Here is a 27,889-nt window from a genome sequence, read left to right as displayed (position 1 = left end):
CTAGCTATAGCAAAGCCTACCCTAGTGAAGATATGAGTTGCAGCATGAGCCCCAATGTCTTGCGTCGTTGAGAACCTCTGAATCCGCTTCAGCAACGCAACAACCTCCTTCTCTAATTCCCCAAGCGAAGAAAAGGAGAAGGGAATGAAACCATAGCCAATTGCCCGACAACGAGCTTCATACTTAACCCGCTTCCGATGAGCAGCATCAGCCACAACCCGTCCAGGAAAAAAGTCATATAGCCCTGTCTTTGATAAAGGAGAAGACCCTATAAAGTCGACACATACATCACGACTAATATCCCATGAATAAAGTAACACATCGGCAAGTCTGAGGGCCCCGTCATTCCCTTTAGACAGCCCTATGTCAACCTCCTTTCTTGCTGAAATCCCAGATCTGTAGCAAATATCAACAAGTGTATCTCGAACAACATTATGCCGATGTTTAATACCTATAATACCAGCACACGACACCGCATGGTCGCCGAAAATATCCCCAGTAAAAACCCGAGAGCAAGCAGAGCATGGCGTCGAGACAGAGAACAATGGAATACCCAGCCGGTAGCACAGCACACATCGGTATGTCTTTGCGTTCATCGTCTGACCCAACCTAGAAATAGGGACTACCCAAAGCCAAGTAGAGGTGTGATCTCCTTGCTGTGACTTCCACAATGCCGACTGACGAGGAGACAAAGAAAAGGCGAATTCTGCAGAAGCGGTAACCTTTGTGAAATATATATCTGCCAATTTCTTCATGAGTTTAGGGGCAGCGACCTCACAAGGATTACCTAAAATGTCAGACTCCACCATTCCATTAAACAGACTCAACGCATCCTCAAAAGCTTGACCAAGACCGAATATACTAGTACGATGCGGAAGCTTCGTCTGCAACGCAGCAGACTGCAACCGAGAAGGAAGAAAAGCATAATGACGAACATCACCTGCGGAATAAACACCAAGCCCGCCAAACGCAAATGGTAAGGTGGCAAGCCGCCACTGCCAATCAACAAACCCGGGCCCCGAAGCAGTAACAATACGCTCCAAGGAAGATCGAAGAGCCTCGTCAAATACGCACTGAGCCGCCTCAAAAGCACTTGGAGGACAAGTACGCAAGGCAAAGTAGAGTTTAGAAACTCCAGTACATGCCCTAAGTAACAAAAACTCACACTGAGGATCATCCAGCATAGCAACCTTATCCATAAGCGTAATGGTCTTGGTCACCCTCTGCATCATAAGCTCGCCACTAATCCTGGAATCGAAACTAACCGGACCACAAGCAGATTAATGCCATGCAAAGGTCGAGCAATAGAAGGGGGAAAAACACCCACAAGCCTGCTTTGAGGGTCTTTTATAGGCCAGAAAACTTCAGTTTTTTCCACGTTGAGATGCAACCCAAAACGAGGCCCTTCCTCCATAATCAACTGTAGAACCTTCCCTATCACCAAAGTGTCGCCAATAATAGTGTCGTCATCTAAATACCATGCCTGAAGACATACCTCAAAAGCATCTCTAATTTTACACACAAGAGGTTATAAAACCAAAGAAAAAAGGAGAGGACCAAGGGGATCACCCTACTTCACCCCCTGAGATGACCATAAGGTGTGGTCCCCATAATATAATCTGGCTGGATTAGAGTAGTAGAATTCAACCCACCGCAAAATACCTGGACAACGACGACGAACTTCACGTAACATGACCGCACGATCAACTAGATTGAAGGCATTTCGAAAATCCACCAACAACATTGAAAAACCAACATCAGAACCACGATCCTCAACCGACCGATTCACAGCATGAAGAATTGCCTCACCACCTGAAGGAACCCCAACGCCAAATTAAAGACCATCAAAGTAACTTCCCAAAGACTGGCCAACCATAAAAGCATCGACCTTCGAAACCAAACGCCGCCAAACAGTACCCACATCTATAGGACGGATATCGCCACCGGCCTTGATAAATGGTGTGAGAGGAGCACCAGCAATATACTCTCCTAGTTCCATAGGACATCTGCCAGCAAGAAAGAGATTAACCACCCCGGAAATAGAGTCAACCAACTCATCTGAGACAGGCACATCAGCACCGCTCAAGCAATCCATAAGATGTTGAGCATGTAAACCGTCCTTACCACATGAAGTGCCACGTGGAAAACTCCTAATCCGATCCAAAACAATAGCAGAAGTAGCAACGAGATGAAGTTGATCAATATGTATATATCAGTAAGCAAGAATGGAGCTGGAAAAGAAGGGTGTTTTGATTGTAAATCTGCAAGAGTGGCCTCATTATACGGAGCAACCCCCGAAGAAGAAAGAACCCGGACTGCAGTTGTGTAATGGCCATCACAAATCTTCCTACGACATTGCTTGATATTATGCTCATCCAAATCAAGGTCCTCATCATTAACCACCGACAAAGTAGGAGAATCCTCTGCCAAAGTTTCCCTCACAAGCTGCTCACAACCACCTGGTGCACTCCAAGAGCAAATAGCACGAGAAATACTCTCCTGTTGATGCCGACGCTTTACGGAAGACCTAGACTCACGACTACTCCAAAGGCGAAAGGTTTTAAGGGTGCATAGAGGTAACACCAATAACGAGGCCCAACTAGAAAGGTCATCAGGCTTAGAGATCACCTTATCAATAGCACCTTTCAGAACCCAAGAAAACCCCAAACGACATTTCGGAGGGATATTATTATTATTATTATTATTATTATTATTATTATTATTATTATTATTATTATTATTATTATTATTATTATTATTATTATATCTCAAAAACAGATAATGTCATACAACTTACAAAAAATTTGTGGGAAGCCGAGATACAATATGGGCCCCACTCCTCGAGCTATAGAAAATCCTTTTCTAGTGCAGATATGAGCAGAAGCACGTGCCCTAATGTCTTGAGTTTTCGAGAACATCTGTAATTATTAGGGAGCTGAGATTTTATTATTATTATTATTATTATTATTATTATTATTATTATTATTATTATTAACAAAAAAACCTACAAAATCAATCAATTTACAAGAAATTAGTGGGGAGATGAGATACAATCTGAACCCCACCCCTCGAGCTATAGCGAATATGATTCTGTTAAAGATGTGAGCAGCTGCACGAGCACCAATATCCTAAGTCCTTGCGAACTCCTGAATCCTCTTCAGCAACGCAACAACATTTTTCTCTAATTCCCCCAATGAAGAAAAGGAGAAAGGAAGAACTCATAGCCAATAGCCCTGCAACGCGTCCCATACTTGTTCCGCTTCCGCTGAGCCGCAACGGACACAACACGACCTAGCTTATTATTATTATTATTATTATTATTATTATTATTATTATTATTATTATTATTATTATTATTATTATTATTATTATTATTATTATTATTATTATTATTATTACTACTACTACTACTACTACTACTAATACTACTATTATTATTACTATTATTTAAAAACAAACAAATTAAAGTCATACAACCTACAAAAAATTAGTGGGAAGCCGAGATACAATCTGGGTCCCCACTCCTCTAGCTATAGAAAATCCTACCCTAATGAAGATATGAGCAGCAGAACATGCCCCTAAATCTTGAGTCTTTGAGAACTTCTAGATCCGCTTCAGCAACGCAACCGCCTCCTTCTCTAATTCCCCAAATGAAGAGAAAGAGAAAGGAAGGAAACCATATCCAATTGCTCGACAACAGGATTCATACTTGACCCGCTTATGTTGAGCCGCATCAACCACAACCCGTCCAGGAACAAAGTCAGATAGCCCAGACTAGGTCAAAAGAGAAGATCCTGTTAAGTCAACACAGATATCACGACCACGATCCCAGGAATAAAGTAACACATCTTCAGGTCTGAGGACCCCGTCGTTCCCTCCAGACAACCCAATGTAAACCTCTTTTCTAGCAAAAATCCCAGATCGATAGCAAACATCAACAAGTGTATCCCAAACAATATTATTCTGATGCTTAATACCCACCATACCAGCACATGATACCGCGTGATCATCGAAAACATCCCCAGTAAAAACCCTTGAACAAGCAGAGCACGGTGTCGAGACAGAGAACAGTGGAACACCCAATCGGTAGCACAACACACATCGATAAGTCTTTACGTTCATCGTCTGACCTAACCCCGAATAGGAACCGCCCAAAGCCAAGGAGAGGTGTGATCTCCCTGCTACGATTTCCCCAAAGCTGATTGTCGAGGAGATAAAGAAAAGGTAGATTCTGCAGAAGTGGTAACTTTTGTGAAATACACATCTACCAATTTCTTCATAAGTTTAGGGGCAGCGACCTCACTAGGATTACTCAAAATGTCAGACTCCACCGTTCTATTATTATTATTATCATTATTATTAGGAAAAATTGTGAGAAACCACCTTTTATAACACTTTTTTTTTTTGTAAAAAAACACCTTATAAAAAATTTCATGTAAAAACACACCTAAAACCAAATTTTTTTTACAAGATAACACCTTGGGCCGGTTTCAGGGCATTGACCCTGTTTTCCGGTGTTGACCCTCACGTGAGAGTCACATGCTCCACCCCTCCCTCCTCAAAACCACCAAAACCACCGCCCTAACCAACCTCAACAGTCAACACCACCACCTAGCCACCACTAGAACCACCACTCAGCCGCCGACACCACCACCCATCATCATAGCTGCCATCACCGCCTCCCAAGTCACTCTAAAGCCACCGGAAAAAAAAATCCCTTAGATCTAGGGTTTCCAATTGGGGGGAAAAGGGGGAAAACTACTACCTACCCTCTTCTCTATTGGTTTTTGGGGAAAGATGGTACACTATTCCAAGTGAATTTGGGTGGTTTTGGGTGGGACGTAGGTGGTTGTGGAGGTGCGTAAGGATTTTTGCGGCCGGGTTTATAGTGATTTGGGTGGGTGAGATGGCAGCTAGGTTGATGGGTGGTGATGTTGGCGGCAGAGAGGTGTTCTAGTGGTGGCCAGGTGGTGGTATCGGCGGTTAGGGTTGGCTATGCTCTAATTTTGGTGGTTTTGTGGGAGGAGGGGTGGAGCACGTGACCCTCACATGAGGGTCAATGCCGAAAAACAGGGTCAATGCCCTGAAACCGGCGTAAGGTGTTATCTTGCAAAAAAAATTAGGTTTTAGGTGTGTTTTTACAAGAAATATTTTATAAGGTGTTTTTTTACAAAAAGAGTGTTATAAAAGGTGGTTTCTTACAATTTTTCCTTATTATTATTTTCTATTAAGAGATACTAGTGATTGAAAAAATACATTGTTAAATATAAAATGAAATATATTGAAACTAATAAAAACAGAGGAAGTATATACTTAGAAAATATTGTCTGAAATAAACGCCAAGTTTGTAGCACACACCTAAGATGAAACCTTCAACTCGATGACTACATTATGGTCCATATAAAAATTTTCATGTGACTTTATTTATATATAAATTTATTTTTATTTTAGTACATCTATTTAATCACATTTTATTTACAAGATTGGACCTCTTATCTTAAGTGGCGGGGCATCTCTATTTCCCTAAGTTTCCTAGAGAAAATTATTGAATGCATAATTACTCCAAAATTGATAGTGGATACATCAACACCATAATTTGTGGTGTAAATATTTCTGTAGAGTTCTGGGGTTGCAAATCAATTTTGCAATATTCACCAATAAATACATAATAATGTTCGACATTGTTGGTCCACGTTACTAAAGTGTAATAGTGAAGTTACGATGATCAATAAGGTTGACTTTTAAGTAAGAAAAAAAAATGTGTATTTTGTATGTTTTTACTAATTATACTACTCCATAACCTATAATCAAAGCTTGATTTCAAACTTGTAATTCACTCAAAATATAATATCCCTATCTCTTAATGATGCTTCCATTAAAACATTATCTATACATATTTTTAATAAGCATTTTGTTAAATATAGTCGATTTAAGGTGATCCATCGAAGTGATTAGAACAAAATATTATTAATAAATAGACAAATTAATGAAACCACATGCTTATAAAGTAGATGAAACATTCACTTTAAGATATCCAAAAAGGGAAAATAATGGAGCATACAACTTGATGCATGTATATATATAGAGATTTCAAATTTGCCCAATATGCCTTGGATTTGAACTATAAGTGTAGGTAATGCGCTTGTTAAATACTTCTTTCATAGTTTTCCTTGAAATTTAGGTGCTCAGTTTCAAGGCACACATGTCTAGAAGGTGATTAGAGAAGGTAAACGAATAACATTATCAAAATAATTATTGTAATATCTAGAATATGGATGGGCATAATAGGTGTATTTTTATAAAATTATTTAATTTACTGATTTGTTTATTTGCATTATGAAATATATTCCTCATAGTGCGTTATAAAACTTTGTTACAATTAAAAGAAAACAAAGGAGGTAAGTTAGCTAGATAGCTAATGACGCGTAAAATAATTTTAATACTTTTCAATTATTGGTATTTTTAGATTGAAAATTATTGCATATAATTGCGGTCTTATTGTTTTAAATACTCCTATTGATGTAACGATTTAGTAATACATTTTTCTTCAATTATGTTTTGCTACGTTGTTAAAAGACCACGTAAGCACCCATAATTTGTTCAACCTTTTTTTAAAAAAATTGTACTAATATCGTTTTTTTATACTCTATTTTATGGTATGTACTCCTATCTTCTCATAGAAAGTCATTTTGGATCATCAACATTCAACAATTATAATACTTACGTGTTCCCGCCATTTTTTCAACAATTATTTTATTTTATTGGCATCTCATACGGATAAGTACTAATGAATTAGCATATTGATAATGGACAAAAGAATAGTACACATTAGCATTTTAATTAAAGCGACATTTATATTAGAGAAATATGATTAAATAAACAAATTATTTAAAAAAAAAAAAGGGTTACATTACATTAGTCATTACTTTGTACGTAAAAATCTCAATCATCATCTAATCAATTCAAATGGGATAATTCCAAACATCAAATTTAATTATTTAAACAATAAGAATGTAATTCCCTTCACTCAAATTGCATGGCCAATAAGAAATTCCCACTAAGATTTGGTAACGTATAATCTCCAAAACTATGAGAAGTTCTAAGCCACGTATGTTAAAAACATGCTTTCTTCTGTTAAAATAAAACTCCAAAACTAGAAGCAGCGAAGAAAATTGACTTGTGCTTTTAGCAGAGACTGGTTTAAGTGGTCCAATGATGAAGAACAGAACTAGAATCCAAATGAGTTTTGCCATTGGTCCAAGTGGCACTGTAATATCATGAAAGTAGTTCCAAACTTCCAACATTAGGGACAAATATTAATTTTTATTTTTATATAAAATCAATTTTAAATCCCAATGTTTATGAAAGAAATTGAATTGCTAGTTGTAGGGGAATACAAATGATACAATAATCCAACTACAAAATTTGGGATTTGATAAAATGCTGATACAACTAAAATTTTTAGTACTCCGTTTATCACAAGGCACATAATCTCTAGGGGACTTTCTAATTTCTCAAATATGAAATGTTTTGTTTTTTTTCTACTCCCTTCATTCTTTAATGGTGTCTGTTTTTTCTTAAAAGGAGTCCTTAAAATTTTATAGGACAAAAAAAAATACTCTCCTCTTATCTCCCTTTTCTTTTATGTTGAAAATGCACCCACACATGGTTATTACCAATAGTAGTTTAGGTCATTACAGAAGCCACAAACAAATTAGAAAAAATAAATTACATGTTTACGGATCAAACTGAGATGAAAAGAAAAAACTAATGAACGTCTTCTTTGATTACATAGTCAGAAGAACACCAATTTTTCAGCGTAAATCACTATGTCGTTGACCGCCGCGATATTGCCAGCAACCTATGTGGGTAATTCTTCCTTAGCAAATACTTGAAAATGTGATTGTTGTTGAGATTTTTTAACAACAAAAACCTGTTAATAAAAAAAAAAAAAAAAAAAAAAGCTACCACACAAACTAATGAACGACATAGATAGATCGATCCTAACATTGAATCATTGACAAATTGCTGAAAATTATGATTTTGGATGATGAACAAAATGAACATTTTTTTTATTTTAATTTTAATTTTTTGATTTTTAACTAATTTTGAATTTATGAAATTAACTAAGAAATTTTTTTAAAAAAAAAAAAGAACTTCAAAAGTTATAAAACATAATTTTCAAAAATAATGAAAAAAAAATAACTTCATGGCCTAGACGTTGCATTGGGGTGTTACTTTGAAACATAACGTTAATTAAAAAAAAAGATTTAATGAGAATAATCCTCCATTGACTTGGAGTTGTTAGGGCTATTCCGCTTTATTTATTTTCTGTAGGCTACATAAGTACGTCTTTTTTTGTGTTTAAGTAAAGACAAATTTATTTATGTGTAAATAGAGTACATTAATACAATAGGCTAAGATGGTAAGAAATGTTATCTTACATCCATGAGGTTTAGTGTTTGAAACTTGTGGGATTTTTTTTCAAGTTAATAATGACATGGAATAATTGTTGCAATGTTAGTGGTGATGTGGTGCAAAATGATGATGTGACACAATGCTAATACAGAACTACGTGACACATAAACAATTTTAAGAATGCTCACCAATACTACAATTTGTAATTTTAATCAAAACGTTGATAATGACATGCCATCAATAAGTTTATAGTTTCTTATTTTTTAAAAATAAGGCAATAAAGTACACTCACACATTTTTTTTTTTTTTTTAACAAGAAGAAAAGGGATTTCATTAATAAAATATAGTCAAACGACACTTACATATAATTCCTAAAAAATCAAGAATTCCAACATAAGTATTCACCTTAAAACTAAATACATCGTAGATTTGATTAACAACCGCCTTAATAAAAAACTTCATCTGAAGCAATACAATCTGTGAGTTCGCACTGATTCCGCTTGAAATCCACTTATGCGTAGTCGTTTGAGTGAAAATACTCATGTGGTCCTCCGGATTGTTGCAGAGATTATGAAACCCTAATTCAATTTTCACCAAACAAACACAAAAAAAAAATGAAATCAAGAGAAAAATCATTATCACAAGGATGAGATCTTTTTATTGAAAGCAATTGAAAGGTTTTGAGGGCTTACCACCGCTACAAATACTAGTGGAAGCCCCTATAAAAATTCACAACTGAGACCAAGAGGAAAGGAGATGACAGAGATGGAGAGAAAAGGGAGAAGACAGAAGGAAAACCTTCAAAAAAAATTGAAAAAAACCTAGCAATGGAAGCTAGGAAATCCCTCACAAGGGAAAAACCCTAGAGGGAACCAAAAAAACCCTCACAAGGATAAAACCTAGAGGTAACAAGTACACTCACACATGCACCAATTTACTTTTTGTACTTTTAATTATTAATTCCTTACTTCTCGTGGGAGAAGTATTGACGCATAGGCTATTGTAAAAACATCCATATGGCGCGTTTTTTTATTTGCGTGTTTGCTATGGATGCTCGTATGTATATTTCTATATATAGTATCCTTCAACTTTATTTAATTATGTCAACACATAATCTATACTTAGTATTTAAAAACACAAACCAAAATTGACACATGTCATCATTCTTTCTCACCTTTCTTTATTCATTCTCCCTCCTTATGTTTTCAAAGAAATTCTCTCTTCATCTCCCCCTTTATTTCTCAATAACTTTTATATTTTGTAATCTTTATTTTAATTCAATAACAAATTAAATTTCCTAAACCTTCTCCTCTTCTCATTATTCCATCTATCAATTCAATTTATTCACATTCATAATTTATTTCTTTAATTTGACCCCTTATCTTCCCCCTCTTCTTATATAAATACAAATTTTCAATAAAGATTTTTTCACACTCATTAAGTTTCAAAAACTAAAAAATTAGTATATCTCTCAAAATTCTATGTGAAATTTCTACAACAATGAGGATGATGATTGAAAAGGGAAATATTTAGGTGGCAAGAATACTGTGGAAATTCCATAGGATGACATTGTTTGCGTGTCATGGGGCTTTAATTTTGAAGATATTAAGCGCAATATAAGAGACATATATTGGTAAAGCTAAAGAAGAATATAATGTCTTCACATTTGATGTAAAAATTGTAAATTATAATAAGTGTTTCGTATTTACAAAGTAGTTTTTTTATACAAATTGTTGATTAATATATCATGCGATAGAGATATGATTTTATGATTTTAAGCCATTTTTTCTGCAACTATTAGTCTATTACCATAAATTCATAAAATATTATAATATGTCAAAAGACGATAAAATAAATTCATTCAAATAATTTGTAAAAGGGTTTTTTTTTTTTTTTTGTGACAAGATAATTTGTAAAGTTTCAAATAAATATATAACTTAAGCATAACCCGTGCGTAGAACGGGTCCAAAAGCTAGTTTGAATTAATGAGTAGAACATTCTAAACGTTTTCTTTTTTTACGTGTTGTATTATCATATACGTGATATTTGCCCATATAGCTCCTTTGTTTGAACATTGTGCTTGATTGGACTTTTATTGATAATTGATCTCTAATCCACAAGTTGAATTATATTGTCCAAGTTCGAAATGCCTTTTACAACTTAGCTTGTAATTGAGAGTGAGGAATAACTCAAGTAGTTTGAGCTTCCTTTCCGATTTTAGGGAGATCTTGGATTCGATTCTCACCCCGACCTTATGGCTCTCTAAACACAAAAAAAAAACTTAGCTTGTAATTTCCTAAAATATTCCTCACCTTTTTTTTTTAAATAATTAAAACATGTTCTATTGGCACAAGATTTAATTTAATAAAGATATTACGGAGTAGCAAAGTTAAATGGACATACAAGTTATTGATTATAAATGACTTGGATATTTAATAATCCAAATTTTCATCGTCTGTGTCAAAAAAAAAATCAAAAAATCAAAAAAAATTCATCGTCATTAGTTTTTTTTTTTTATTTACTTTAATTTATCTTATTTTCATTTAATCTCTTCAATATATTTCTAAACGTATCTATATCTATATCTATACTTTAGTATTTAAAAACATAAACCACACATTACTCATACGCCACATGTCACCACAAATCACTTATATGCCACATGCCACCTTCTTTATCAAAAAATAATGTTCATTCTTTATGCATTCCGTAACTTGCAAATTTAAGTTAGAAAATTAAGTGTTTCAACTACACCAAAATAAAGTCGTAGTCTTTTCATCTCCTAAACTTAAAATAAAGTAACAGTAAAAAAAATAAAAAAATAAAAATAGTTGAGCTAAGTAGTCCACATTATATAAAAACATAAACCACACATTACTCATACGCCACATGTCACCACAAATCACTTATATGCCACATGCCACCTTCTTTATCAAAAAATAATGTTCATTCTTTATGCATTCCATAACTTGCAAATTTAAGTTAGAAAATTAAGTGTTTCAACTACACCAAAATAAAGTCGTAGTCTTTTCATCTCCTAAACTTAAAATAAAGTAACAGTAAAAAAAAATAAAAAAATAAAAATAGTTGAGCTAAGTAGTCCACATTATATAAAGTATAATAAAATAATGTTGACTCATACAACACAAATAAGCAACACATTACAAGGAAAATATTCTAAGTGATAATCCGTGCATAGAACGGACCAGAAGACTAGTTATTATTTAAGATGACATCCGCTCCCACTTAATATATACCACTTTATGATAATATAAAGAGAACACTATAGTAGGTAATATTCTCTTGCATTAATTTTATATAGACATTCTATCAATTGTAGCATGTTTTTAATTTCCAATTATATTATTTAAGATGAATTATTTCTAGTTCCCCGCTACAATAGGTGTCCGGCTTGTCACAAGACAAATTATTACGCTAAAGCCTTATCCTACTTTCAATCTTTGGAGATGTCACTTTCCAAACTCAATTACATAAAACAAATGGGAATTGTTGTTATAAATATTGGTGATAGTTTGTAAGGAACACCTTTATTTTCCGTTCGCTTTGTGTAATGATTTTCTTTTAAGGTATGGAGAGTTATCCTATTGAATTGGTACCTCTTACATATTAATCGCCGAATGAATTAAACTTTGTACGTTAACTAGGCACGTTGAGAGTGAAGGGGATATATAACAGTGGTTTTAAGCAATTACTCAACTCAAGAAGGGTGTAAAAGATTGGGGACATACACAGGTATAAACTCAAATCCTAAGAACTTAATATATGTTGAACATTATAGGTTTGATAGAGGAAGTTGGAATTGCAAGGATGAGGAGAACGGGATATTAGTGAAGAGGCAAGGACATTAAGAATCAGTAATGAAGATAGAGAGAGTAAATTCGTCTTAAGAGGGTAAATATAAAATAAAAATACTAAAAAATGTCCTTAAGATTGTAAGTATATCCTTGTTGGTGTCAGAGAATAAGGCGTGTCCTACTTGTATCAATGTCAGACAATAAGGCCAATGGGCAGAAAGTGAGAGTTTCTAATTGATCGGAAGTCTGGTATGGATAGTATAATGTATAGTTGAATGGCATATCCGTGCTTTAATTTCTAGCGAACAAATCTCAATTCTTCAATCTTATTATAATTATCTAAAAAAAATTGTCATTGGTGAAACTTGATTTTGATACCAACAATATATCAATTGGAAGTTTTACCATTTTAAATAAATGTCCAAGTCTATATTTATGTTATACATGCTCTATTTCTCCACACGATGATGTCGATAGCCTAAGATAGAGCACTCAATGGGTATATTATCTACCTTAATTAGGGTGATTATTGTTATTTGATTTTAGTATGTATTAATTTTATGTATATCCTGGCCTGTTATTTGTAAGACAAATTAAATTTTGTTATCAAACAAATTTACACTCTTAATAATTACACTTTAGCGTTACCATGTCAAATAATATATACTCCTTCCGTCCTTTTATTAGAGACTCATTTCTCTTTATTATGTGCGTAATAAATATTAGAAATGGGTCTCTAATAAAAGGACAGAGGGAGTACTACGTAATAATCAATGAATCTATGTGTAAATAGCCCAATATCGATAATAAATACCAAGGTAAAACAACTAACAAATTTCCCAAAAAAGAATAGTTATTTATAGTATCTTTTCAATTAAGATGAATTATATATAGAATAGTATTTATATAAACACTACAAATTTATTTATTTATTTATATATATATATTTTTTTTGAAACCATAAACACTACAAATATGATATAAAAAAAATGTAAACATCACCCAAGATGATCACTAATTTCTTGTCAAAAAAAAAAAAAAGATGATCACTAGTTTCAATCATTAAAAAATAAATTCCCCTCATCATAAAAATAAAACTAAAAATGGATTCATATATTCAACAAGGAATCTTTCTTCAAAAAAAAAAAAAAAAAAAAAAAAAAAAAAAGGAATCTACTAGAATTGCTCTCATAAAATTGACGCGAACATTAAGGTAAACTTTCTTCTCATAGAATATGCTTAACAAAGGCTACGTGTCTACTATGAGTACATCTTTATAGTGTTATGGAATATGGACTTTGTCATTCATGACATTTGAAATAATTATGTATTATTTAGTAGAAATCATTAATTAGCTAAAGGATTTTGTCATCTTGCATGCCTAACACTTATAATGTTATGCCCTACTTTAACATATTGCTTTTAAGCACGAAGTGGAGATCATTAGTAATAATTACTTATCATTAAAAAAAACTACTACCTTCGTTACATATTATTTGCAACGATTAGACATTTTCCCTCTCTACTTTATGTCAAATCGTTGCAAATAATATATAACGGAGGTAGTATTATTTGTTATAATTCTATCTAAGCACCTAAATAATCACGGCCAATTTTGGTACTTTAAAAATATACGAAGTATTAACTTTGACGATAAATTTGTTACTCTATATACGTTACATCTCAAATAGTTTGCTACACCAGAGTGAACAGACTATGTACGCTTGAATAAATCTACTTCGTAATAAATATCTTTGTTCTCAAAAACAAAAAAAAGCAAAAAAAAAAAAAAAAAAAAAATAAAATCTATAGCTGTAGTGAAAAAGATATTATTACATAAAAGTAGAAAAATCTTCACCTAAATCTGATTGCGTTTAGAAAAAGACTGCATGGAGTTTGGAGTTGATCTTGAATTAAGATAATAATTATTATTGTAGAACTGCAACTTATGCGTTGTATTTCGTCCCTTTCTCTCACTACTTGTATGATTAATTTAATTAATTGAGAGCTTTTTACTGATCCAGAAAAATCTAAAGCGACAAAGATTAAATTAATGGATCGGAGATCATATTTTTTTTTGGAGATTTTTTTGTGATTTGGTTGATTATGCTTTTGGCTTTTATGGCAACCTGTTTAAAAATTGTATGAGTGCGTGATAGATAACACCACTTACATTTATACGTTGATAATTTGTTAATGAGAATAATCTCCTAGTTAATAGGAGAAATAAGACTAATATATACATTTGAAGGATTTTTTTTTTAATAAAAATTAATTCATTGACAAAATGATTATGGCATTTACAAATAAAGTTTACACATAATAAATACATTTTAAATATTAAATCAAAAGAAAGTTCCTTGTATTGAAACTATGATCGCCAAATAAATCATGCACTATATTACATCACTCACACAATACACATTACTGATTTGCTGAAATATAGTTTTTTCAAATTGACAAAACGATTTGTTATAGCTAAGAAGATGATTTTCAACTAATATATATAATTGTGCTTGTAAATTTGACAACCTTAATCCATCACAAATCTATGCATTAAAGGACTATTTAGTGTTTTGCCAATTAGGTTTAAAACTTAAATTTGAATATTGAATTTGTTGAATGCCATTATAATATGTAGTTAGACATAATGGTGCTAATTCAATTTGATTAATCATAAGAGAAACAATAGTAACATATTCTCAGAAGGAAAAAAAAAAAAAAAAAATTCATTATAAGAGTTTTTCAAAATTTGCTAATTGAACAATTAATTTTTTGGCTCTTAAATACAACTAAAACAGCTAACAGTGAATAACAGTTATTTACCAAATACTTTTACACAATCAGCTAATTATATCTAGCTAGTCAAACTAGCTAATATAACCAGCTATTCAAATCAACCAATACAATCAGCTACCAGCTAATTATCAAAGAGGACCTATATATAATTTCTAATTGATGGTACATAAAATATACCATTGACATTTAAAATTTTACAGAAATATATATATATATATATATATATATATATATATATATATATATATATATATATATATATATCGGTCAGTATTCTGTGAAATCCTAAAGACATCCAGTGCAATGCAGCGAAGAGTGCCCTTTTCCTTCCTTCTCTTGTAATCGCGGTTTTAGGAAGAGGGGCAGTTGACATACACCTAGTTTCCAGTCATGGAGGGATATTGTATTTAGTTGAAGTTTTAGTTCCACTAGTCTAGCTATCCTGTTAGAGGTCATCTAATGGGAGTCGGGCTATGCTGCTTACACATATTGGGTATCTACCGGCCAAAATGACCCCACGTTGCTATGCTAGTGCTTGTTAGAGTTGAATAATGTTGGTTTAATTTTATCCGAATCGAAGGTGACTTTGTATATATGCACCTATCAATAAACTATTACTCATTGTTTCCATTAATCACAACTGTTAGTTTAGATGAACTACTACGAGAGGAGGGGTGAATAGTAGTAGGTTTCAATTACGAAACTTATGCGGAAATTAAAACAAATCAATAAAAGGAACTTAAAGAATACATCAAGATTTACGAGGAAACCTTCCAGGGCCTAACTGGAAGTAAAACCTCGGCCCTTCTCGGGACTTTCAAACAGACTTCACTATAATAGGCAACTCTCCTAGTACAACCTATTATTACAGACCTTTCTTCACAAGTTCCACCACAGACACTTGCTACCAGATAGGAACCTATCCTACCGACCCAAGACACCTCTCAGGTTCCTTTCCCTTGATCCAAGACACCTCTCAGGTTCCTTTCCTTGACCCAAGACACTTCTCAGGTACCTTTCTCTCACTGTGCACCCACAACTACAACTTGAATTTTAGAGAGTTCAAACTCTTACACTCAAACGTGAATTTGTAGAGAATTCACAATCTCACCCCAAAACCAATTACAACACAAAGACTCACTCTAACACATAAATGAAAAGCTACACATGAAACCCGAAATCAAAATGATAAAGCTTAACCTTTGGCAAACTTACTCTTAAGCACTAAGTGGTATTCACGCTTAAAACTCTCACATTGCTTCACTGTATCACTTCTATATTTATATAAGTTTCTCAGTCCACAAAGTAGGGTTTTTGTATATATGATAAGCTTAAACAGAAATCCAATCTTATCACTTTAAAACCGAAATCAAAACAGATTTAATTTCGTTTATCTGAAAACTAATTATGATCAAATTCGTTTTTAAAAGATAGAATTTTATAAAAAAGATACAACCAAGTAAGCTAGATTTTAGATGATAAAATCAAATTAAAAAATTTTCATAAAACTGTAATTTTCTTTTACGAATTAATGAGCTTGCCAAGCTTTATCTGACTTCTAATAAATTCCATGCATAACAACCAATTACATGTTTACATCATCCTATAAAACAAACTTATCTTTTATACAACTATAAGTTATGAAGTCCATCTTTTTCGGTTGATATCTCGAGCTCTGTATTGATCCTTGGTTGTTAAGGTTTGCCCCAACATTACACCGAAACCAGGTTGTTACAACCCGTTGTGAAGTTCCTGTTAAGAAACTTCACAAAGTTCCATTCCTAGAACTCTTCTTCTGTCTTTACTTGTCCTCATGAATCTTCTAAAGTTCCTTTGTTTTAGTTCCTACTTCAACTCCCTGAGCTTACTAAACCTGCAAACAGCACAACACTAGAAAATCCTTATTAGATGGAGGTTTGCTCAATCATCATCAAAACCTCATAAGGGTCAACAATTTCCCCCTTTTTGATGATGACAAACTGAGCAAACTCTTGAGGATAACAAAGTAAAGCAGAAGGTTAGGTTTTTTCATTTTTCAATTTTTTTCCTTTTTTTTTGTTTATAAATCTAAGTAAACAAACATAACAGATTGAGATAACTAAAAAGTAAAAACAGAACAAAAGAATGAAAGGCAAATAAAAATTTGGTGAAGAGAACAACCTTTGTTACTTACTCAATTGGAACTAGAACAACTTCAGCTTCCAAGTTTGCTCCTGCTTTTCCCCCTTTTGGCATTATCAAAAACCTGACTTTTCAAAGTTTTATTTATCTACTCACAGCCCCACAAGCAATTCATCGAGTGTGGGAAGCTGGAAGCAGCGCTGGCTAACTCTCTTAAGCCAATATTTTCACACAAATTACCCTGTATTTTCTCACCAAGCAATTCATGCATATATAGACAAAGTTCCAGAATACTTAAATATAATGTTGGACTTAATGATTTTGATGATGACACAACCTCACTTACTTACAGACTAATAAGAGCTTGATTGTTTAAGTGTGTGATCAGATGCAATGACTAGGAGAATTAAGTGTCGTGCAAAGATACCATAAGGAACAAGAAAGCCAGAAGCAAAGCTATCCAAAAAGAAGAGTTCCTTTGCAGGAATTGGTGCTTCAGAAATGAAGACTTGAGAAGAGAAGGTTCCCCTCAGGGAACAGAAGCTTCAGAGCAGAAGCTTCATCAAAGAAGAGAAGTTCCCCTTGAGGAACAGAAGCCTCGGAGTAGAAGCTTCATCAGAGGACATGAAGACTAAATATATTTTTATATATTAGGATTTATGTAAGTATAAGATATTAAGTTACACTCGAAAAATCTGTGTGGAATTGGTCTAAAAAGATAATATTGTGCTAGCATATTTTTAGGAAAGCAGTTAAGTTTAAAACGTTTATCTTTTTCTTAACTAAAAAGATTTTATTTATTCTGATTTTCGAAAATATCTTTTGGAAATAAAATCTTCCACGTTTTCTAAAAACTTGTGGCCTACTCCTCCATGATCTTCTTCAAGTCATGGTCTTGCACATTGAGGAGTTCATGTTTCCTCAATTTTAGGAACATGATCTTCTTAGTGGGTTGGAGTAGTGGCGTAATGGATTTGCTGCACAAAGGAGTTTTTCCTAAACGAATTTGATCTATAAATAGTCTTTGAAATCAGTTGGAAAAACTCACCCTTACTCACATAAGTTTTCAAGCTTTAATTCGAGTTAAGTGTCAATTCCACATAAGTGATATAGAGTGTTCTTATGTTCTTATACTAGAGTTATTTATTTTTCGAGTTGTAATTTGGGGAATGGGGAAGTTTGAGTGAATTTCTTTATGTAAGAAAGAGAAGTGAGAAAGAGAAGAGAGAGAAAAGAGAAAGAGAAGAGAAGAGTAACAAGTTGTGTGACTTGTTCCTCGGGGTTTCAAGTTCATTGAGGAACTTGAAGTTTGAGTCTTTAGTTTGTAATAGGACCATTTGCCCTATTCTAGTGAAGATTCTTTTCACAAAATCCCAAGTGGTCGTGGTTTTTCTCCTTGTTAGGGCCAAGGAGTTTTCCACGTAAAAATCTCTCTTGCATCTTTTAGTTCCTTCAGTTTATCTTTCTGTTCCTTTAACTTACTTAGTTTTAATTTCGCAAAAAGTTTGGCTAAAATCTCATACTACAATTCAACCCCCCCTTCTTGTAGTATTCATTGAAACAACATATAACAAAAGCCAACCATCCAGAGCGATTTCAAAATATTACAAACCAAGTTCCAAAATATTCAAAAACAACCAAAGTTTCTTAAAAACAGACAAAGTTCCTTAACAGAAGCAGGGGATTCAAAATAAACATAGGGATAGGTTGGGCAGAGGGCATAGGCTGGTCAGTCTTCAAGTGTCTTGAGAATCCTCTCAAGATCTTCTTTGTGGTCTTCCTCTATCTTCCGCAGTCTTGCATCTATGGGAGAGAGCCTCTTCTGGAATTCCTTCTCCTGATTCTGAATGGTTCTCTCTAGAGATCTCACCTTTCCCGTCATCTTCATAGATAATTCAGAAATCAGTTCCTCAGTTCCCTCCTCCTTGTCACTAAGTTCCAGAGGTTCACTCAAGCTTGTCTTTACCTGAGTTCCTGTAGTGAGTCTTCTACTCTTCCTAACAGATTCTGTTGGTTGAGGACTCTCCTTCTTTGCCTTGGCCTTTTTTGCATCATATTTTTCACATCTTCCCTTCACAACCTCAAGACTCAGTCCCCTCAAGGTATCCCCATTGATTATATTTTCTCCTTTCTCCTTCATTCTACCATAGAAATCAACTAACTTCACTCCTAAGCCTTCGAACACCGTGGCCAGGATAGCACCATATCCCACTTTTACCTCCTTTTCAATACAATGTTCTAGGTGTTGCATCTTCAAAGAAGGAAAGTTAATTTTGATTTTCTTAGACCGGCAAAAGATCAAGCCATGTCTAGGTAGCAAAGTTCATTTTTCTTTTGTGTTCTCGGGATTAGGGATTTTTTGACAAGATTAAACAAGAGTTTATGTAGGGGAGACAAGTCATTTTGGTTCATAACACTCACGCCTCTTTTTCCTCCTAAAAATGTTACTACTTCAGTTTTAGTGTGACCTTCCACCTTCACACTCACAGCACCTTTCATATAAGTTTCAAAGCCCTCACATGGAACCTGTAGCAGAGTTCCTAGTCTAGCAGCATCAAATTCTATCTCAATACCATTAATTTTGCTAAAGCATACTCCATTTTCAAAATCACATTCTTTTATAAACTCATCCATGGACAGAGGATACAGATAGTTCTTAGCTTTAGTCAAAAACAAAACATCCCACCCTTGAAACGCAATCAATTCAAGAAACTCAGAGAAATTCACTTTCTTACACCATTCGTAATCAATTCTATATCCTACCACATACCTTTCAGCTTGTTTTCCCAACACCTTTTGGTCTTCTTCCCCCTCAGAATCATCCTTGTTGGAATTATCTTCCCCCTTAGATATTGCATCAGCTTCCTCCATTTCCTCTTCAAGACTCTTTTCGATTTTCTCGGCCTTTCGTTTCTTCCAAGTCGCAATTCGATCAATGACATTTGGGAGACTAGCAGTTAAGGAGGTTTTGGTTTCTTCTCGGGGTTTTGGTTTAGTGTTTTTTGCTTCTAAGGTGATGGAAGTTGGGAATTCAGAGATAATCAACTCAATTGGTGGTATAAAGGTTGGATCTTGCTCTTTGGTGGGTGAGTTGTCACTTTGGTTAGGGTTTGGGTTTTCGCCTTCCATGGGTTCGCTCTTGGTTAAGTTGTAGAATTTTTGTGGTTGAGAGGGTTTGAGAGTTTAATTGATTTGACTGTGAGTAATTGAGGTGGGTGGAGGGGTATTTATAAAGGGTAAATTTTTGTGAAGCGGTTTATAGGAGATGAACAGTTAAGCTTCTAGGAACATTGTATTTATCCGATTAAGAATAACTGGATGGATTTCCAAATTCAAAGTTTATCTTTTCACAATGTCTTTTGAAAAGATTTATTATTTTCTGAAGATAAATTTTTGAAAATAGAATTTTTAAACAACTATATTTAGGAACTAGTCTCAAACATGTCTACATTAACTTGAAAATTATGTACAGTTTAATAAGTGTTAATTGTACTGACCTCCAAGAGTTTACCAACAGTGACATTCCCGTTATGTTTATCACACCAATTGTTGTGCTAGATGTTTTATTTCTTCTAATTTGTCCTGTAGTTGACAATTCCATATCTAGGAACTTCAGTTGCAATCAATTCAGCTTGATCATCCCAAGTTCCAGTCTCATTATCTCAAAGCCTTCTTTGCTCAAAGGCTTAGTCAGAATATCAGCAATTTGATTATCAGTTAGACAAAATTCTAACTTAATATAGCCTTTATCCACATTATCTTTTAGAAAATGATGTCTAATGTGGATATGCTTGACTTTAGAGTGTTGTACTGGATCTTTTGAAATACAAATAGCACTAGTATTATCACAATAAATTGGAACACATTCAAATTTTAATCCAAAATCACATATTTGTTGTTTTATCCACAACATTTGTGAGCAACATGCAGCAGCAGCTACATATTCAGCTTCTGCTGTGGACAAAGCAACTGTATTCTGTTTCTTGGGACCCCAAGAAACTAGACATGGTCCAAGGAATTGAGTCATACCTGATGTGCTCTTTCTATTAACTAGATCTCCTGCATAATCAACATCTGTGTACCCAACTAAATCAATTGATTCATTTCTCGAATAATAGAGGCATAGCTCATCAGTTCCTTTTAGATACCTAAGTATCCTTTTTACTGATTTAAGGTGAGATTCCTTTGGATTGGCTTGGAATCTCGCACACAAACCTACACTGAACGATATATCAGGTCTACTAGCAGTTAAATATAACAAGGAACCACTCATACCTCGATACGTCTTCTGATCTATGCAAGTTCCAGCTATGTCTTCATCCAGTCTGATGTTAGTTCCCATAGGTGTTCTTATTGTCTTGGAACTTTCCATCTTATATTTCTTTATGAGTTCCTTCACATATTTTTACTAGTGAATCATTATGCCTTTCTCGGTTTTCTTAATTTGCAGACCAAGAAAGAAGTTTAGCTCACCCATCATGCTCATTTCGAACTCGCCACTCATAAGGTCAGCAAAATACTTACACAAGGTTTCGTTAGTTGCACCAAAAATAACATCATCAACATATCTTTGTACAACCAAAATGTTAGTTCCTTTAGATTTTAAAAATAATGTTTTATCTATTTTTCCTCTATTGAAATCATTATCTAATAGGAACTTAGACAATCTCTTGTACCATGCTCTTGGTGCTTGTTTCAGCCCATAGAGAGCCTTATCAAGTTTATAAACATGATTCGAGAATTCTAGATCTTCAAATCCAGGGGGTTGTTCCACATAGACGTCTTCTTTTAATAAACCATTTAAAAAAGTACATTTGACGTCCATTTAATCTAACTTAATATCCATAAAGGCTGCAAAAGCAATAAGAATGCGTATAGCTTCTAACCTGGAAACTGGTGCAAATGTCTCATCAAAGTCTATGCCTTCTTGTTGATTGTACCCCTTGACAACCAGCCTAGCCTTGTTTCTCACAATGGCTCCATGTTCATCAAGCTTGTTCCTGTATACCCATTTTAGTCATATGACTTTAATTTCTGGTGTTCCAATCTAGGAACAAGGTGCCAAACTTTGTTTCTTTCGAATTCACTCAATTCAAGCTTGCATTACGATTATCCAGTCTGCATCTTGTAAGGCTTCATCACAGTTCTTTGGTTCCATAGTAGATAGGAACGAGAAAAATGCACAGGATTTCCTCAGCTGGGACCGAGTCTGAGTTCCTTTAGTTATATCACTCATGATCATGTCCACTGGGTGAGACTTTTGATGTTTCCAACGTTTAGGGGTAAAGTCTTTTATTGGATACAACTTTTCAGGTTCAGCGTCGTTGCATTCTACCTCTTGATTCAGTGGTTCTGAATTCTCAGTCTCTGGGGTTCCTCATGAGGAACTTCTATTTCAGCTACCGTTTGGTTTTCAGTTATTGGATTCTTATCTTGCTACTTCATGGATATTGATGATTCTTCATCTGGGTCATGTCTTCTTACTAGCCCTATTTCGAAATCACCATTATCCTGCACATCAACAACATAATCAGTTTCATCAAAAATTATATGTACAGATTCTTAAACACACATTGTTCTTTTGTTATAAACTCTGTAAGCTTTACTATTTGAGGCATATCCTAAGAATATAGGCTCATCACTCCTTTCATCAAAATTTCCCAAGTTCCTCTTTCCATTGTTGTGAACAAAGCACCAGCAACCAAATGATCCAAAGTATGAAATATTTGGTTTTCTTCCTTTCAACATCTCATAAGGTGTCTTGTTGGTTATTGCTCGAACATACACTCGATTTAATATATAACACGCTGTGTTTACTACTTCAGCCCAGAAGTTCCTGGGCAGTCCACTAGAAATCAGCATTGTTCTTGACATATCTTCTAAGCTTCTATTTTTCCGTTCAACTACTCCATTTTGTTGTGGAGTCCTGGGGGCTGAGAAATTATGATCCATTCCATGCTCGTTGCAAAACTCATTAAAATTTGAGTTTTCAAACTCAGTTCCATGATCTGACCTTACATGAACTAGTTGGCAACCTGTTTTTCTCTGTTCTTTCTTAACAATAGCAACAAACTCATTAAATGTTTCATCTTTGCTTACAAGAAAGAAAACCCAGGTAAATCTGGAAAAATCATCTAGAATAACCATTACATACCTTTTGTCGCTTCTGCTATGTATCCTCATAGGACCACACAAATCCATATGGATAAGTTCCAATGGTTTTGTGGTGCTTACCATATTCTTGGATTTAAAAGATATTCGAGTCTGCTTACCTTTAACACATGCACTGCCGACTTATCTTTTAGGAACTTGATGGATGGAAGCCCTTCAACAAGTCCTTTTGATCTGAGTTTATCTAGCAAGGAAAAACTAGCATGGCCAAAGTGTTTATGCCATAATAAGGGATCATCCATATTGACACTAAGACAAGATAAGCTACTGCTTGGAACTTGATTGAGATCCACAACATATGTGTTCCCTTTTCGAGTTCCTTCAAGAATAATTTTGTTAGTGTCATTATTGATGATTCTACAAAGATTAGAAGTAAAGCTAACTGAGTTACCTTTATCACAGAATTGAGAAATACTTAACAAATTGTGTTTAAGACCCTCGACTAAAAAAACATTTTCTATAGCATGGGAACTTGACCTTCTGTAGGGAATATTTCAAGCATTACCCCAAACTTGAACCCCACTGTGATCATACACTTAAGCATGGTGGCGTCCAAAGGGAAGGAAGCTAGAGCAAAAGAGTCGCCAACAAGTTTTAGGAACTTGTAAACCGTTCACGAGGTGAAGATTACACCCCTTAACGATCCAGGAGATCGTTAACTCCAATAGGTCTGGAACCATGACTGGTGTTCGGGGATGAGGGTACGAATCCAATTTAAAAGAGAAAGAACTCGCCCTATAAAATAGGCCTCTACTTTATTCTACTCGTATTCATGTGCGCTTTTTGACTAACATGCAATCAACAGATTAATCCTAAACCTATTTAATCTATGTTGGTTGAATTAAATAAACAAATAAATCTATTATTGGCGATCACTTAAATTATAATCAAATTAGCCTAAACAAGATTATTAATTATCTTATTAAGCGTGATTACAAGTACAAATTCCCTTTAAACATGCATAAAAGGCGTGATCAAGCAATAACAATAATATATGACATCAAGCAACATAATAATCAATCATCATAATTATAATCATAATAACAATAATAGTAATAATCATCATAATAACGCTAAAGCATAATAATAGCAAGATCCTAGGCATGATACTAACAAGATTAATAACAAATCCTAGCATGTCACTAAACAATAAAAATCAAAGCTTTAGCCCTAACATGATACTAACATGATATTAGAAAAGAGTAAAAGGTACCCTAAACATGATACTAGAAAGCAATAATAACATCCTAAGCATGATACTAGGAATTAAACAAATTTAAACATGCTTTCTACAAGAATAGAGCAATAAGATTACATACTTTGATGCCTCGTACCTCTTTCTAATAACAAAATACACGTGTTAGTAACTTCAAGGAAAATATTAAAACAAACAATCAAATTAAATAGTTGAAATAGAGATTAGGGACCAAACCCTCAGAAATTATAACCTTTTACGTCTAGGGCGAAGGCAACTTCGAACTTGGCTAGGTGTTTCTAGATCTCGTGTATGCGGAATTGTGTTTGTGAAAAGCTAGAGAGAATTTAGAGAGAATGATTGTAGATTGTAATTCCTGATTGTTGATGATAATTGATGATTAAAAAACGAAGGTTCAAGACCCTATTTATAAGAAAACAGTCCGGAAATAGGTATAATTTGATAAGGAATAAAACTCCACGCTGTCGCCGCAAAACCAGCCTTGTCGCTTGGCGACAAGGTCTGTCGCGTGGCGACAGGCCTGTCATTTGGCGACAGCCTGGTTTCCTACGCGCTTTCAAACACGGAGTCCACTTATTGACTTGTAAAGTCCGTATGAAAACTGAAATCGTATTTTCATAAAATAATATTTTATTCAATCAAAATATAATTATTAATTCTAATTTTATTAGGACTTAAAAGAACCTTCTTGAGAATTCTAGAAGACTTATAATTAGTTCTAATAACTTTAGGAATAATAATTAACATTGGGCCCTCCCCTAGATCATCGGGCCGCATGTAAAGATCAAACCGGGCCCGATTTAGTATTTTGGCCATAACTTCCTCATTATTCATCGGAATTGGGCTTATAATATATCGTTGGAAAGCTCTATGAAAGACCCATCCAACTACAATATTATTGGACCCTTTTTGTGGACCAAAATAAACTGGATTGGCTATTTTCATAAAATAGAGTTGTTTTCGAAAACAGAAAGAAAGAATTTTAAATAAAAACTAACCGCAACACCTAACCTTTCATACTTTCACTTTATTCGATTATCATTCGACGCAAAAGGTATTCATCACTGGGTTTGGTTTTGGGGAGACACAAATGGGTGTCTACACCTTCCTATTATACCAATAGCAATAATTTCACCCTTTTTATTATCTCCAAAGGTCACAGTTCCTCCATAGCAGGCATCAAGTGAGAGAAATTTAGATTTGTCTCCAGTCATATGCTTAGAACAACCACTGTCAAGGAACCAAGTGTTGTTCCCCCTCACTAGAACCTGCATGAAAACTAAGCGGTAGTTTCTGGAACCCAGGTTTCCTTGGGTTCCACTGTTTTGGAGGAAGAGTCGGATTTCTTCATCCAAACCTGTTCAGCATGGTTAGTATTCTTAAGAGTATCTTTAATTTTCTTAGGACATGCAACTCGAAGATGTCCTGTACCACCACAATAATGACATAACTTCTTACTGGGCAGATCTACATATTTCTTGTTTCTCCTAGATCTCTTTTTATATCCTAATCCTTCTTTAAGTTTGTTTGGAGCATTAGTTATCTAGGATGGAATCCCATGATTAATAACCTCCTTAACTTTCCTAGTTTTATCAAGTTCCTCCTTCAAGGTTTGATTTTTCATTTTTGCATCTTCCAAATCTGATTTTAGTTTTTCAAAATTTAGAAGTTGGTTTATGAGAGGAACTTCAGAATTAGGAGAATCAATTCCAAGTTTTAAGCTAGCTCTACATTTAACATAATGTTATCATGTTTTAGTTTTTCAACTTGGTCTTTTAAAAGGACATTTTTATCATGTAAATCGAAAAATCTAGTCTGAATATCAGTTTTCATATTATCAACCCATTCATTATGTTCTTTATGGATTTTTAAAGCTTGATCAGTTTGGAACTTCAACCTATTTAGTTCAATACAGTCATCTTGAAGTTCCAAAATAATGTCCATAAGATTTCCTTTATTCAGATTTTTGAGTTGTCGATAGTCATACCATACCTCAGATTCAAGTTCCTTTAGACGAGCTTCATTATCAGTTTTAGCCATCAAACACAGGTTGGTTGTTTCTTCATCGGGTTCTCCTTCTTCTTCATATTCCGAATCAGAGTTTCCCCATGCAGCCACCATCGCCTTTCGGAAATCTTCCTTGGAGAACAATGGTTTATAGAACTTGGTTTGCTCTTTCCCTTTATATTTGGATTTCTCATCCTCCTTAGATTAAGGGCAGTCTCTGATAAGATGTTCCCTGGAACCGCATCCAAAACACTTGATTTCCTTAGAGCTTGACTGTCCTAGTTTGCTCTTATCTCCTCTTTTTCCCAGCATCTTTCTGAACTTCTGAACAAGCATGGATGTCTCATCATCATTGTCTTCCGAGTCGCTTGATTCATAAGCCTTTAGAGCAAGACTTTTGCTTTTGGAACTTTTAGTATTTCCTCCAAGGTGAAGTTCATGAGTTAGCAGGGATCCTTTAGTTGTTCAAGGTTGAACTTGATGAAATCCTTGGATTCCTGTAGAGCTGCCACCTTAGATCTCCACCTCTCATCTTGAGGAAGGCTTCTGAGTACCTTTCTTACTTGTTCATCAATGGGTATGGACCTGCCTAAAGATTCTAACTCATTGACAATGTTAGTAAATCTCGTGAACATATCCTGAATGGATTCTTTGTGTAGCATTTCAAATCTTTCATATTTTGACATCAGTAAGTCAATTTTGGAACGCTTAACTTCATTTGTTCCTTCATATGTTACTTGTAATAAATCCCAAATTTGCTTTGTGAACTTGTAACCCATGATTCTGTTATGCTCATGAGGTCCTAGTCCACAGTGCAAGATTTTCACTACTTGAGCATTAAGCTCATATTTTTCATAATCTTCCTTTTCAAATTCAGATAGTGGTTTAGGAATTACCTTTTTGTCCTCATTGGTTTTTGTTACCTCAAAGTCACCACTTTCAATGACTCTCCATACTTGATAGTTTTCGGCTTTGATAAATATCTCCATTCTATTCTTCCAGTAGGGATAGAATTTTCCATTGAACATTGGTGGTCTTTGGGTCGAGTACCCTTCTTCAAGTTTCTCGTGTGCATTCATCTCTTCAGGAACTTACACTATAAGGTTGCTTGTATTTCTGTGAGAACCTGCTCTGATACCAATTGTTAGTTTAGATGAACTACTACGAGAGGGGGGTGAATAGTAGTAGGTTCCAATTACGAAACTTATGCAGAAATTAAAACAAAACAATAAAAGGAACTTAAAGAACACATCAAGATTTACGAGGAAACCTTCCAGGACCTAACTGGAAGTAAAACCTCGTCCCTTCTCGGGACTTTCAAACAGACTTCACTATAATAGGA

At 34.4% G+C, this 27,889-nt stretch overlaps 1 protein-coding gene and 1 pseudogene across 1 annotated transcript; both read right to left on the bottom strand.

Moving 5' to 3' along the window:
- Nucleotides 1–20,775: 20,775 nt before the first annotated feature.
- Nucleotides 20,776–21,525, bottom strand: LOC145591903 (secreted RxLR effector protein 161 pseudogene; annotated as a pseudogene).
- Nucleotides 21,526–26,990: 5,465 nt separating this feature from the next.
- On the bottom strand, nucleotides 26,991–27,626 carry LOC145591902 (uncharacterized). Its single transcript, XM_081648386.1, has one exon. It carries the CDS (start codon nucleotides 27,624–27,626, stop codon nucleotides 26,991–26,993), a length of 636 nt encoding a protein of 211 aa, XP_081504512.1.
- Nucleotides 27,627–27,889: the final 263 nt, after the last annotated feature.

The sequence above is a fragment of the Chenopodium album genome, chromosome 18 (genome assembly GCF_948465745.1).
Source record: "Chenopodium album chromosome 18, dcCheAlbu1.1, whole genome shotgun sequence".
Taxonomy (NCBI): Eukaryota; Viridiplantae; Streptophyta; class Magnoliopsida; order Caryophyllales; family Amaranthaceae; genus Chenopodium; species Chenopodium album.
Note: the sequence above shows the minus strand (reverse complement) of the source record. Positions and strands in the feature narration are given on the sequence as shown.